This window comes from Xenopus tropicalis, chromosome 5 (assembly GCF_000004195.4).
Source record: "Xenopus tropicalis strain Nigerian chromosome 5, UCB_Xtro_10.0, whole genome shotgun sequence".
Classification (NCBI taxonomy): domain Eukaryota; kingdom Metazoa; phylum Chordata; class Amphibia; order Anura; family Pipidae; genus Xenopus; species Xenopus tropicalis.
This window is the reverse complement of record NC_030681.2, coordinates 3,682,040-3,698,014: the sequence shown is the minus strand read 5'-3', so window position 1 is coordinate 3,698,014 and position 15,975 is coordinate 3,682,040. Positions and strand designations below refer to the sequence as shown.

Genomic DNA, 15,975 nt, shown 5'->3' with positions numbered 1-15,975 from the left:
TAACTGAGCCCATTCCCTTTATCAGCTTAGTCGCTCTTCCCTGTACTTTCTCTATTTCATTACTGCCCCCCCTTATATATTTATATATAGTGACCCCCCCCTTAACTGCCCCTTCCCCAGTGTAACCAATCCCAACTGGGCCAGCCTTTCCCCATAACTGAGCCCATTCCCTTTATCAGCTTAGTCGCTCTTCCCTGTACTTTCTCTATTTCATTACTGCCCCCCCTTATATATTTATATATAGTGCCCCCCCCTTAACTGCCCCTTCCCCAGTGTAACCAATCCCAACTGGGCCAGCCTTTCCCCATAACTGAGCCCATTCCCTTTATCAGCTTAGTCGCTCTTCCCTGTACTTTCTCTATTTCATTACTGCCCCCCCTTATATATTTATATATAGTGACCCCCCCTTAACTGCCCCTTCCCCAGTGTAACCAATCCCAACTGGGCCAGCCTTTCCCCATAACTGAGCCCATTCCCTTTATCAGCTTAGTCGCTCTTCCCTGTACTTTCTCTATTTCATTACTGCCCCCCCTTATATATTTATATATAGTGCCCCCCCCCTTAACTGCCCCTTCCCCAGTGTAACCAATCCCAACTGGGCCAGCCTTTCCCCATAACTGAGCCCATTCCCTTTATCAGCTTAGTCGCTCTTCTCTGTACTTTCTCTATTTCATTACTGCCCCCCCTTATATATTTATATATAGTGACCCCCCCCTTAACTGCCCCTTCCCCAGTGTAACCAATCCCAACTGGGCCAGCCTTTCCCCATAACTGAGCCCATTCCCTTTATCAGCTTAGTCGCTCTTCCCTGTACTTTCTCTATTTCATTACTGCCCCCCCTTATATATTTATATATAGTGACCCCCCCTTAACTGCCCCCCCCCCAGTGTAACCAATCCCAACTGGGCCAGCCTTTCCCCATAACTGAGCCCATTCCCTTTATCAGCTTAGTCGCTCTTCCCTGTACTTTCTCTATTTCATTACTGCCCCCCCTTATATATATTTATATATAGTGATCCTACCCCCCCTTAACTGCCCCCCCCCCCAGTGTAACCAATCCCAACTGGGCCAGCCTTTCCCCATAACGGAGCCCATTCCTTTTATCAGCTTAGTCGCTCTATCCCTATAATGGCCACACAAATGCTGAGGGAGTTGGGTGGGATTGGCAGAATACGGCTGATGGGTGACTGGGTGCCGTTACCTGTTGCACCTACTAATCAGTATGGATAACAGTGGGTGCTCTTGGCATTCCCTTTGCGACTCACCTTCACCCCTGAGATACTGACACCTATATATAGACAGAGCATTAGCCTCCAACCAAGTCATAACAAATCAATTACTGACTCAGCCTCGGCCAAGGTTTTATATGTCTCTTTGATAATCAAGACATAACAAATCAATTACACAGCTGAGAGCCGCACTCACATACACTGACCTTGTAAAAAAATTGTAATTACGGCGCCAAACCCCCCCCCAAAAAAACCCACCCGCTGTATCATAAATGTAGTGTTTTTAAAGGACATATCAACCCAAAACATAACTTTACAATATAAATGGATTAACATTTTTTAGTTATTTCAAACCAATACAAATCTGTAATGTATGTATATTGCAAAGTTGTTTTGTTTTATTAGGCAAAAAAATTATTTTTTGGGTTGACTTGTCCTTTAAAGAAGAACTTAAGTCCAGAAAGAACTAAACAGTAAGTGTTTCCCTAAGTTCTCAGACACAATAACACTCATGGGGCTCTGCAGAGCATTGCCCTGGGGTAACTGTAACATGAGGGACACTTTCCAATCAGAAGTCTCCTATGCAGGGAACTCCTCCAATCAGAAGCCTTTCCCTTAACATTTAGTGCCTCCTATAGCAAAATGGGCCACTGAAACAGAAACATCCTCCTTCAATTAATTCCGAGGTTTATCTCCCCTTTAACAAGGAACAGCCATGGATTGTTCAGTTCTTAGATTGTGGAGAAAATTGTTTGACCACACCCACTTTGTAACCACTCCCATAAATACCCCATTCACTTTACCAAAACACACCCCAAAAGTGCCACTATAATAACAATAGAAAATGGAGGATCAGTATATTAACCCCAAACAAGCCAGTAAGAGTACTGCAGAAATGGCCAATGAGCACTCCATTAACCCCAGACACGCCAATAAGATTACTGCAGAAATGGCCGATGAGCACTCCATTAACCCCAGACATGCCAATAAGATTACTGCAGAAATGGCCGATGAGCACTCCATTAACCCCAGACATGCCATAAAGATCATTGCAGAAATCAATTGAAAGCACAAGTATGATACCAACACCTTTCCTAGCGCTGCCATGCTGCTTGTGTGTCTCTCTTGCTGCCTCCGTCTTTGTGGCTAAACTTCTATTTAAGGAACTGGCCGGGAAGAACTGAAGCCAAGCGGGGCAGCACGGGGCATTCAAATTACAATGTGGGACAACGGCTTTGCTCAACAAAAAGTGGGACACATGGAAGAATAACAATTCAGTTTTCCTTATATAAGAGATTCCTATAAAATCTTCATTGGCTCAGAACTGGGATTGATTAAAGGAAAACTATACCCCCAAACTATGTAGGTCTCTATACAAATATATTGCTCATATGTAAAACCCTGCTTTGTCTAAATAAACAATTTTCATATAAATATACTTTAGCAGTATGTGCCATTGGGTAATCCTAAATAGGAAACTGCCATTTTATGTACTAAGCCCCGCCCCCTGGGATCATAGGAGTCACAGTGCACACAAACAAGCCAAGGCACACATACATGCTAGGCCCCATCAGCCAATGAATGGGCAGAGTTCTGTCTTTTGCTCCCACACTACTTCCTGTTACAGTTAGAGCTGCATCACTTCCTGTCAGCTGATCTCTGAGGGAACACACAGCCCATCACTAAATGGCGGCTCAAGGGAAAGGATATAAAAGGGCAATATTTACTGATATATATATTCCAGTTTGGGGAGATTCTTTAATAGGCCACTTAATATAATATAAACTGTCTGTTGGTTACGTATTCATTCTGGGGGTTTAGTTTCCCTTTAATAGTATTTCTGAGATGTTGGATATTGGGGGCTGATTCAATGTCTTGCTGGTAGGATTGTTCTGATCCAATCAGGGCACATCCTACATGTACTGCTGCGCGGGGGAGGCCTGACTTTATATCACGTAGGGTTGGGTGGGAGTCAGTTCAGGGAGTCATTCTGTTTAATGGGAGAAAACGACTCACTATAATTATCAGTTTAATTCTCTGCCCATCGCTGTAAAGTGACTCAGTCATCATAAAATGAACTTTGTCTCTGAAAGAAATCTCATTTGTTTTTTGTTTTTTTAAAAGAAGCTGTTCACCTTCAATGTCCAAATCTTATTAAACCACCAACCATGTTCTCAGTGTGTTAGAAAAAGTTTCTTTCAAATAGGAAAAAGTTGTAGTCTGATTGTAAGCAGCAGTCCTGCCCTGCTTTATGGCTGAGATTCTAGCTATCTGTATAACAGAGCATTCTGTCACAGTGGCACAGATCCTATCTGATCCCCCCATTGTAAGCAGCAGTCCTGCCCTGCTTTATGGCTGAGATTCTAGCTATCTGTATAACAGAGCATTCTGTCACAGTGGCACAGATCCTATCTGATCCCCCCCATTGTAAGCAGCAGTCCTGCCCTGCTTTATGGCTGAGATTCTATCTGTATAACAGAGCATTCTGTCACAGTGGCACAGATCCTATCTGATCCCCCCATTGTAAGCAGCAGTCCTGCCCTGCTTTATGGCTGAGATTCTAGCTATCTGTATAACAGAGCATTCTGTCACAGTGGCACAGATCCTATCTGATCCCCCCCATTGTAAGCAGCAGTCCTGCCCTGCTTTATGGCTGAGATTCTAGCTATCTGTATAACAGAGCATTCTGTCACAGTGGCACAGATCCTATCTGATCCCCCCATTGTAAGCAGCAGTCCTGCCCTGCTTTATGGCTGAGATTCTAGCTATCTGTATAACAGAGCATTCTGTCACAGTGGCACAGATCCTATCTGATCCCCCCCATTGTAAGCAGCAGTCCTGCCCTGCTTTATGGCTGAGATTCTAGCTATCTGTATAACAGAGCATTCTGTCACAGTGGCACAGATCCTATCTGATCCCCCCATTGTAAGCAGCAGTCCTGCCCTGCTTTATGGCTGAGATTCTAGCTATCTGTATAACAGAGCATTCTGTCACAGTGGCACAGATCCTATCTGATCCCCCCCCATTGTAAGCAGCAGTCCTGCCCTGCTTTATGGCTGAGATTCTAGCTATCTGTATAACAGAGCATTCTGTCACAGTGGCACAGATCCTATCTGATCCCCCCCATTGTAAGCAGCAGTCCTGTCCTGCTTTATGGCTGAGATTCTAGCTATCTGTATAACAGAGCATTCTGTCACAGTGGCACAGATCCTATCTGATCCCCCCATTGTAAGCAGCAGTCCTGCCCTGCTTTATGGCTGAGATTCTAGCTATCTGTATAACAGAGCATTCTGTCACAGTGGCACAGATCCTATCTGATCCCCCCATTGTAAGCAGCAGTCCTGCCCTGCTTTATGGCTGAGATTCTAGCTATCTGTATAACAGAGCATTCTGTCACAGTGGCACAGATCCTATCTGATCCCCCCCATTGTAAGCAGCAGTCCTGTCCTGCTTTATGGCTGAGATTCTAGCTATCTGTATAACAGAGCATTCTGTCACAGTGGCACAGATCCTATCTGATCCCCCATTGTAAGCAGCAGTCCTGCCCTGCTTTATGGCTGAGATTCTAGCTATCTGTATAACAGAGCATTCTGTCACAGTGGCACAGATCCTATCTGATCCCCCATTGTAAGCAGCAGTCCTGCCCTGCTTTATGGCTGAGATTCTAGCTATCTGTATAACAGAGCATTCTGTCACAGTGGCACAGATCCTATCTGATCCCCCCATTGTAAGCAGCAGTCCTGCCCTGCTTTATGGCTGAGATTCTAGCTATCTGTATAACAGAGCATTCTGTCACAGTGGCACAGATCCTATCTGATCCCCCCATTGTAAGCAGCAGTCCTGCCCTGCTTTATGGCTGAGATTCTAGCTATCTGTATAACAGAGCATTCTGTCACAGTGGCACAGATCCTATCCAACTCCCCATTGTAAGCAGCAGTCCTGCCCTGCTTTATGGCTGAGATTCTAGCTATCTGTATAACAGAGCATTCTGTCACAGTGGCACAGATCCTATCTGATCCCCCATTGTAAGCAGCAGTCCTGCCCTGCTTTATGGCTGAGATTCTAGCTATCTGTATGTAGCCCACTTATTAAACGGTTGTGGCACTACCTGCTGAATTACTCTGTTTTGGCGCTTCCAGGAGTCCTGAGCCCCGCTTACTATGGGGGAAGCAGGGACTTCTTGGATTAATGGCGTGCCTCCACCCAGGGCTCTGTTATGGGAGAACTACAACTCCCTCCCTGGGACTTGATACTTGGGTGTAGTGCTGCCTGAGACCTCACACAACCCCCAAAGGGTATCCCCTCCCTGGGGCATTCACTTACTGGTATGTAGGTGCTCCTTGAGGCAGACACGATGAACACACAGTTGTGATGAAACAGTTGGTTGTTTAATAGGCAGGACCTCTCCAGGAGTGGCAATACAAACGCAGTGCAGGGGACACTCTCCTTCTTTAAACCTTAAGAGTACCTACCCCTGTTGGGTATCTTATCGGTACTCCCGCCAGGATGATCCCTTTTAGATGTCCTCCCCGGTACTACACGCCAAGAGACCCTCTCTAAGGGCTCTCCCCGGTACTCACGCCAAGACAGACCACCTCCAGGACTCATCCCCGGTACTCACAACTAAGTACCCTCAGAGTAGTACCCCTTCTAGCGGCAGCCTAACCACCTACCTAGACTCTTGGGTCCCTACACTCCAGCTGATGTACTGCTGGGGGATTCTAATCCCTCTACCACTCCTGGAGGGGCTATTTCTGCCCATTCTACCTGTGCCCTAACTACATCTCACTCCTAGAGTGATCTGACACATGGAAACTACTAACTACTCACAGGGGAGCTCCTCTCTCTAGAGGCTCCCAAACTAAGATGGCTCCCAGCACATGGCTGTTTCCCTTATATGGGCCTATGCACCACCCTGTGGCCATAACCCGAACTGCGGGGATACTCCCCATTAACTATAGATATACCAGGCTATACCCATTGTACCTTAACCATTACCCTCCCAGGGACCTATCCTAGGGGTATCCATCCTGAGGGGCCCATTTTAGCAAACCCCTACATGTATAACAGAGCATTCTGTCACAGTGGCACAGATCCTATCTGATCCCCCCCCCATTGTAAGCAGCAGTCCTGCCCTGCTTTATGGCTGAGATTCTAGCTATCTGTATAACAGAGCATTCTGTCACAGTGGCACAGATCCTATCTGATCCCCCCATTGTAAGCAGCAGTCCTGCCCTGCTTTATGGCTGAGATTCTAGCTATCTGTATAACAGAGCATTCTGTCACAGTGGCACAGATCCTATCTGATCCCCCCATTGTAAGCAGCAGTCCTGCCCTGCTTTATGGCTGAGATTCTAGCTATCTGTATAACAGAGCATTCTGTCACAGTGGCACAGATCCTATCTGATCCCCCCCCCATTGTAAGCAGCAGTCCTGCCCTGCTTTATGGCTGAGATTCTAGCTATCTGTATAACAGAGCATTCTGTCACAGTGGCACAGATCCTATCTGATCCCCCCCATTGTAAGCAGCAGTCCTGCCCTGCTTTATGGCTGAGATTCTAGCTATCTGTATAACAGAGCATTCTGTCACAGTGGCACAGATCCTATCTGATCCCCCCATTGTAAGCAGCAGTCCTACCCTGCTTTATGGCTGAGATTCTAGCTATCTGTATAACAGAGCATTCTGTCACAGTGGCACAGATCCTATCTGATCCCCCCATTGAAAGCAGCAGTCCTGCCCTGCTTTATGGCTGAGATTCTAGCTATCTGTATAACAGAGCATTCTGTCACAGTGGCACAGATCCTATCTGATCCCCCCATTGTAAGCAGCAGTCCTGCCCTGCTTTATGGCTGAGATTCTAGCTATCTGTATAACAGGGCATTCTGTCACAGTGGCACAGATCCTATCTGATCCCCCCCATTGTAAGCAGCAGTCCTGCCCTGCTTTATGGCTGAGATTCTAGCTATCTGTATAACAGAGCATTCTGTCACAGTGGCACAGATCCTATCTGACCCCCCCCCCATTGTAAGCAGCAGTCCTGCCCTGCTTTATGGCTGAGATTCTAGCTATTCGGGATATCATCACTTTGGAAAAGAAATGGGATTTTAGGGTTACAGGATGCCTTTACTAAAGAAGCACAAAGCAATAGAATACTATGCAGCTGGGCACATACAAACACGTATTATGGCTGAGCCAATGCAGGTTAGAAGCCCAAGAGGTTGCACTTATCTAGGAAACTGACAGGTTTATGCCGGAGGAAATAAATAACTCAGAGAATTCTCTTCCTTTCTATAACCTGTCTTATCTATAAAAGGAAATCTACTCCAATAAACATTACTCCTGTATAATATTCCTATCAGGGTCCGGTAGAATTTCCGAAGTAAATGTTTGAGTAAAGCCGGGCAGATCCCTGTCTCTGGAGGATCCGCATTGTGTCTGCTCACACAGCCCCATCTTAGCGCTTAATAAATCATATTGGTTTTTATTCTGCTCTGGGCAGACGCGTCGGGCACTGACGGATATTCATGTTTTGGGCATGTGTAAATCTGTGGGAGGTTTATGAGATTCCTAGTAATGTATGATGCAGCCACATCTGCTGGAAGTATTTCTTCTCCTCTGCGTCTGCAGAGCCTTCCAACAGGGCCCCATGGGCAACTGGGGGGAGCGTGAATATTTATACCCTGTTCCCTCTCCATGTGGCTGGCACAAAGCATGGCATCTAACTCTCACCCACAACACTGGCAGCTGCATTCATGTGATAGGAATATAGATAATGATACCTGTATATAATCAGGGATATTAGACATCATAGAGAGAAGGGAAGGGACTGGGGCTGTGGGATAGCAGGTATAGTAGGGAGAGATGGTGCCTATAGTAGCAGTGGGGGGATAATAGCCTCTGGGAAGGGACTGGGGCTGTGGGATAGCAGGTATAGTAGGGAGAGATGGTGCCTATAGTAACAGTGGGGGGGATAATAGCCTCTGGGAAGGGACTGGGGCTGTGGGATAGCAGGTATAGTAGGGAGAGATGGTGCCTATAGTAGCAGTGGGGGGATAATAGCCTCTGGGAAGGGACTGGGGCTGTGGGATAGCAGGTATAGTAGGGAGAGATGGTGCCTATAGTAACAGTGGGGGATAATAGCCTCTGGGAAGGGACTGGGGCTGTGGGATAGCAGGTATAGTAGGGAGAGATGGTGCCTATAGTAACAGTGGGGATAATAGCCTCTGGGAAGGGACTGGGGCTGTGGGATAGCAGGTATAGTAGGGAGAGATGGTGCCTATAGTAGCAGTGGGGGGATAATAGCCTCTGGGAAGGGACTGGGGCTGTGGGATAGCAGGTATAGTAGGGAGAGACGGTGCCTATAGTAGCAGTGGGGGGATAATAGCCTCTGGGAAGGGACTGGGGCTGTGGGATAGCAGGTATAGTAGGGAGAGATGGTGCCTATAGTAGCAGTGGGGGGATAATAGCCTCTGGGAAGGGACTGGGGCTGTGGGATAGCAGGTATAGTAGGGAGAGATGGTGCCTATAGTAGCAGTGGGGGGATAATAGCCTCTGGGAAGGGACTGGGGCTGTGGAATAGCAGGTATAGTAGGGGGAACCTTCCAACCATATGTATAAATACAAATATGCAGAGTAGGAATGTTCTGGGCTATATGCTCTCATACTGTAGTGTTGAAGTAGTTTAAAACGAAACATCACTATGTACTTTCTATTTAGTAAACTCAATGGAAAACCCAGATATCCTATATATATGACACATTTAAATGACAAAGTACATCCCCTTTGCTGCAAGTGATGCGGGTGCAGCATTTAATCCATGTTTAACTCCAAAAGAATAAAATAAAAACAAAATCTCCGACCATTTATCTCAATTTCCTTCCCTTTCTGAAGTGACACTTGCACTAACTAGGAATCGCGGGCCGGTGGAAGTGATTTTTCATGTATGGTTTCCCAGCTGACAGTTGCCTTTGTGCGTATGGCAGTGACGCTCTGGTTTTGTACACAGTCTCAGGGCTCTGGGACGCTCGGCTGGAGAAATAAATGCCTTCTGTGCCTGGATCTGCTGCTGGAAGAACAATGTTTCTCTTCCCCTGCGGTTTGGGGCCCATTACCCTCCAGACAACACCCATTTATTTATTTCTGTTTATTAGAAGGCAACGAGGCTGGAGATCGCAGAGGCATGATAAGCAGTCTGGGTGCGTATGGGGGGGTGAGAGTGGCGCAGCGGGTGCTTAGGGAGATGGGAGTCTGCTGTTTGTAAAGTCCAAGTTCATCCAACGTCACCAGAAAACTCCTATTCCCTTACTAAAAATTATATATAGAGGTTTATTTTATCTTCAATAGAGAATAGAATTTATATAAAAAGATGCTCCCCTGCCTTAGCTTAGTGTTCCCATCTCACTCACTCAGTGGGTGCAGCCAGCCCTATCCTTACCAACTGCCTCTGCTGCACCTCTCTGATGCTCCCTGACTTGTGTATCTGAATAACCCACAGGCGGGGGGGGGGGGCGTCTCAGTTACATATTGTGGCCTTTTCGTTTGATTGTTGTGCACCTCATCCTGCATGGTAAATGACCCCTAGAAAGATAAAGTGGATGCAGTATGGAGACAGTAGGGCAAGATGGAGACAGTAGGGCAAGATGGAGACAGTAGGGCAACATGGAGACAGTAGGAGAAGAGACAGTAGGGCAAGATGGAGACAGTAGGGCACGATGGAGACAGTAGGGCAAGATGGAGACAGTAGGGCAAGATGGAGACTGTAGGACAAGATGGAGACAGTAGGACAAGATAGAGACAGTAGGGCAAGATGGAGACAGTAGGACAAGATGGAGACAGTAGGGCAAGATGGAGACGGTAGGGCAAGATGGAGGCGGTAGGGCAAGATGGAGACGGTAGGGCAAGATGAAGACAGTAGGGCAAGATGGAGATAGTAGGGCAAGATGGAGACGGTAGGGCAAGATGGAGACAGTAGGGCAAGATGGGGACAGAAGGACAAGATGGAGACAGTAGGGCAAGATGGAGACAGTAGGGCAAGATGGAGACAGTAGGGCAAGATGAAGACAGTAGGGCAAGATGGGGACAGTAGGACAAGATGGAGACAGTAGGGCAAGATTGAAATAGTAGGGCGAGATGGAGACAGTAGGGCAAGATGGAGACAGTAGGGCAAGATGGAAATAGTAGGCCAAGATGGAGACAGTAGGCCAAGATGGAGACAGTAGGGCAAGATGGAGACAGTAGGGCAAAATGGAAATAGTAGGCCAAGATGGAGACAGTAGGGCAAGATGGAGACAGTAGGGCAAGATGGAGACAGTAGGGCAAGATGGAGACAGTAGGACAAGATGGAGACAGTAGGCCAGAATGGAAACAGTAGGGCAAGATGGAGACAGTAGGGCAAGATGGAAATAGTAGGGCAAAATGGAGACAGTAGGGCAAGATGGAGACAGTAGGGTAAGATGGAGACAGTAGGACATCTTCTGGGCTAAATGTCCAGGGCACGTCAATTTGTTTTGTTGAAAATGATGTATTTATGGAGCTACAGAAGCCTGAACATGTAGTGTTGATTCTTCACAGGGAGAGTAATGAGCAGAGAGTGAACTCCAGGCCCTATGTAAGTAGTCAGGGCTGTATTTCCATGTTAAAGAACACGGTGGCCCCTTGGGATGTCAGTTAGAAGACTGAATATGCAACGTCAGTATCAATTTATCTGATTCCTTACGTGCGTGACCTCAGCTGATTCAACTCTCTGTGTGGACGACTTCAGCAGATTCAAGTCTCTATGGACTCGACCTCGGCTGATTCAAGATTCTCTCAGTACGCACGGATCCCCAATTCTCTATGCATGAGTTTAATGGATCAAACAGACTAAATCAAATAATTATATTAACATCCCCCTGGGGGGGCGGAAGTCTGTACCAGCAAGAATTGGTGACATAATAAGTTATCAAGTTCAACCTTTGAAAAGAAACAAACCTAGACCCCCCCCAGGCCATTGGAACTGCCATGGATCTAAGTTTGTTCCTAATGGAACTCTTCAAGCTCAAGAGAACAACACACGTAGATATATAGATTGTGTTTTTCTTTCATCTCAAACTCCAAGTGAAAGACCTCAGTGAACCCTCGTCTCAAGTCCACGTTTCCATTGCAACTAAGTATCCTTTCATATTTTTCTAATTGATACAAAATGCTCGTCTAGGAATCAATAATCCATGGGCCCCGAGTGACTTGGATTTGAAGTACTAATCTTAATGGTTTTTGAACTTCATGGGCGTGACTTGAGTAGATTCAAGAATCTGTGGTTATTTAGATTAAGATTTTCTTATTTTATCACAGTGATGAACTTCCACTGATTTTGGGGGGAAAAGGGGGGCTTGTGGCCCGTTCCGGATGCCTCAGCAAGGTAGGATCCCACTGTATATCCTTATCCTTCCTAAGGTGTTCATGATCTTTAATGACCTGGCAACATCCTACAGTATGGTCTTAGTAGCCTATAGTCCTTATGTTCATGGCTATTATCCAAAACTTTGGACAAACATCCTTATGGATGTGTCTTAGTGGATGTAAAGCTGGATATTTCCAAATGAAGACCGAAATGGTCCCCCAAGACATTTTTGTGGTCTCTAGAACCACAGACTTCACATTATCATTGAGATTTACTTGGTCACTGTCATTGGGTACATGGGATAGATGTCCCACTACTGGAATTCTAGGTAGTGCAGACCCCAATTGGTGGAATTGGTGGATCACAACCTGAACGTATAACCTCATCAGTGTTGGACTGGCCCACAGGGATACCAGGGATATTCCCAGTGGGCCCAGGTGTCTAGCCATTTGGCCTAACTCATGGCCATTCCCTATTTCTCTATGGAAACAAAGCAACTAAACATATAGAAGAATAGATTATAGTATGTAAAGGTAAAAAACTAGGAAAATATAGAGACTGAGTAAAAGTGAATGAAAAATAATTTGGGAGTGGGCCCAAGGCCTAAGGTTTTCTGGTGGGTCCTTGGCACCCCAGTCCAACACTGGACCTTATATCATATTAATTACAAACAACGGCAAAAAACGTCATCAATAAAACCGCATCACAGAAAATATGGCAGTAAGGGCCTACCTGTGTATACAGTGGCTCATAAATATCCACTCCGTTGTCCTGATTGTGGGAGAGAATCTCGAAACCCCGTTTCCATATGAACCGCGCCGGCGGGTTGGAACTGACCGTGCAGCGCAGGAAAACTGTTTTCTCTTGGTAGAAGCTCCCTCGCACGTCGCTAATGGTCTGATGAATGGTGAGAATGGGCTCATCTAGATCTGGAAGGTAGGTCCGCAGTGGTTGTTATATGACTGGGCATGGACATATTGGGGTGCATTGAACTGAGTTTAAGAAATGTAAATGACAGAGATATTAAGTTAAAACTGTGAAGAAACAAATCTAATGATGGGGACGTATAGCCAATATAATGATATCTGGGCACAAATAGTCAGGACTTGCAGCACTCCAGCTTTTGTTCCTCTGAGTTTTCCCAGAATGCAATACATATGGCTTCACGGTGGCTGGGAAAGTCTATTCCTCATAAGGAAAGGCGGAAAAAGAGAGGGCACAGATGATTCCCCTGGGGCACATACGTGATAGTAAAGTCTGTGAAAGTCAGATACAATGCGCAAAGCCAAAGGGCTATGATGGGACTCACAGTGTGCAGATGTGCAAGCAATGGCCCTCCAGCTGGTACAGGGTTATTGCTGTGCAAGGATGCTGGGAGTTGTAGTTCAGAGCCAACTGCCATGCTATTAACTGCCTGAACTAATGTAGGATGGTCATGTGATGCACCCCCAAGTCTTTTAAATGTAGTGTTGTCTCAGGGCCTTGGACGATGCTGTAGGAATAGTCTTTATAAGAGAGGAAAGGTTGATTATTAAAGGGTAAGTAATAGTAGTAACCCTAAACAAGCCCCTGTTTTTCTTAAATATTTGCCTTTCCCTTCTGTCTCTTCAAAGTGAAGCGTTAAATAATGTGAGGTTGCTAAGGTCAGTGAGCCCAGCAACAAGAAAGTTGTGATTTCTTTACATCACCCTGCTAGCACCTTTTTCTGTTTCTGTGATAATTATTGAATTTTATTAAATCCATAACTGCCTTGTAATGTACTCCTTCCTACACTTACACACCCCGAGTTCCATTTAACTGCCCCACACCCATGTGTCTGATTTGTTTATTGGCCATAGCTGCACCCATAGGTCCTCACCTTCTCTTTTAACCCCTTTATTTCCCTGTCAATTATCTGCCTTTTACTCTCTTACCAGTTATTCATTTTGTTCTTATTTACCTTACCTTCTCTTAAAGTTGGGGGGGAAGGGGGGGGGTCACCTTTACGTATGTTATAGAATGGCTATTTCTAAGCAACTTTTTAATTGGTCTTCATTATTTATTTGTTATAGTTTATTTATTATTTCCCTTCTTCTTCTAACTCTTTGCAGCTTTCAAATGGGGGTCACTGACCCCGGCAGCCAAAACCTATTCCTTATCTTTCTATTCAGCCCCTCCCCTATTTATATTCCTGTCTCTCATTCATACCACTCCCTGGTTACTAAGATAATTTGGGCCCTAGCAACCAAATAGCTTCTGATACACCAAACTGGAGAGCTGCTGAACAAAAAGTGAAATAACTAACTAACTACAAATAATAAAAAATGAAGACCAATTGCAAATTGTCTCAGAATATCACTCTCTACATCATACTAAACGTTAACTCAAAGGTGAACAAAGGTGGCATCCCAAGCCAACTAACAAATAGCTTTATTTGCTGTAATACAAATTATGGAAACCAATGGCTATTTCTGGCAGAACAAAAACCATAACTGAAACTAATATTTGCCCATACAACTGGGGTCAATAGTCTGTATTTGGGGCAGGGTTGGGTCTTTATCTAACCATTAATAACCATTTCAACTGTCCAATTATTATTTTATTGTGATATATAATTCAACAAAGGCTGGAGAGCTGCAATGGACACGTCATTTGGATCAATTTTATTTTTTCAAGCCAACTCTTCAGTTGGTCTTTCTCATTCAGGCCCGGGAGGGATCAGGCGAGAGAAGAGAAGGAGTTAAACCGAAACACCTGATGGGCAAAGAGTGACATAGGGAGAGAAACTGATTAATCAAATGGAGCAAACTGATCAATGGCACAGTCATCTAGTAAAATGAGCCTCGGCTCCCGAAGGAGCTCTCTTAATCTCATCACAAAATAAATAATCTTCTTTATGAAGTCAGTGCCCTTAATTCTCCCCGTCTGCCCTGAACCCTTTCAGCCTGATGAGCCGACAGCCCAACAATGCAAAGGAACATTCCCCCCAGGCTGATCCCTCGTGAGCGGCGTCGGCCGGAGACAAGATGAACCCACAGAGAACGCTGCTTGGCTGCCCGGAAACCCTTCCCATGGATCAATAGGGGCAGTGACTGGTTCTGATCCGCTTGTGGTCTGTGCGCTGCCAACTCGGAAATGAGCAAAGGCAGAACCAACCGCATTAGAACATTCAGCGGGCCAGACCGATGTGTATTGTCAGTTAGAGCTTCAAATATTCATGGGGCAAAACCAACCTGTAGCCAAGCAGGGCATTAAAGTGTTTATGAGGTTACACCAAGATATCATTGATTTCATTGGGTAAAAGCATAAACAGGAATGAGTTAATATATTATGAGAAACTGGTAAAGAAACAAGTTAACGGAGAAACTCCGTGCCAAAACGAGTCTTTGCACAATGAAGGAAAATATAACTCCGAGCCGTTTCCCACTATTCAGCCATTAAAGCTTTCTATGGGTTTCAGTTATTTGTAAAGGTAATTGCTTCTGAGACTCATAGGAGAAACAATGTCACAGGTGGAGCCGAAACAAAGGCCGAGAGGTGGAGCCGACGTCTGTTACATCGTATTACGGGATGGAACCGAACACAAAGGGGCAGACGCTGCTTCCAATAATCATTAGATTTACCCAGAGCTGCGAAGCCTCTCGGAACGTTTCATCTCAATGTATAACAAACAGTCGCTTGGAAAGTCAGTTTATTTCAATATGCACAAAAAGTGGTTTTGGATAGAGTTTCCCTTTAATATCTGACCCATTATCTAGAATCCTCGGGACCTGGGGTTTTCCAGATAAGGGGTCTTTCCGTAATTCGGACCTCCTACCTTATGTCTACACAAAAAGAAATATTTAAACAGTAATTCAAACCCAATAGGATTGTTTGGGTTTTACAGAGAAAAGGGAATCATTAAACATGAAATAAACCCAATAGGGCTGTTCTGCCCCCAATAAGGGGTAATTATATCTTAGTTGGGATCAAGTACAGGTACTGTTTTATTATTACAGAGAAAAGGGAATCATTTAACCATTAAATAAACCCAATAGGGCTGTTCTGCCCCAATAAGGGGTAATTATATCTTAGTTGGGATCAAGTACAGGTACTGTTTTATTATTACAGAGAAAAGGGAATCATTTAACCATTAAATAAACCCAATAGGGCTGTTCTGCCCCAATAAGGGGTAATTATATCTTAGTTGGGATCAAGTACAGGTACTGTTTTATTATTACAGAGAAAAGGGAATCATTTAACCATTAAATAAACCCAATAGGACTGTTCTGCCCCAATAAGGATAAATTATATCTTAGTTGGGATCTGGATAAGGGGTCCGATACCTGTATATGTTTATTTACTCATCAGCAAAATAGGAAAATAGACGGGGGCCCTAAAGTTACGAG

General features: G+C 45.2%; 1 protein-coding gene across 2 annotated transcripts in view; it reads right to left on the bottom strand.

Moving 5' to 3' along the window:
- Positions 1 to 15,975, bottom strand: part of mdga1 (MAM domain containing glycosylphosphatidylinositol anchor 1) — a 188,395-nt gene that overhangs the window by 98,738 nt on the left and 73,682 nt on the right. For both annotated transcript variants that reach the window (XM_031902282.1, XM_031902283.1), the window contains exon 4: positions 12,341 to 12,537. In XM_031902282.1, the coding sequence (XP_031758142.1) occupies positions 12,341 to 12,537 (197 nt within the window). The remainder of the gene's footprint in view (positions 1 to 12,340; positions 12,538 to 15,975) is intronic.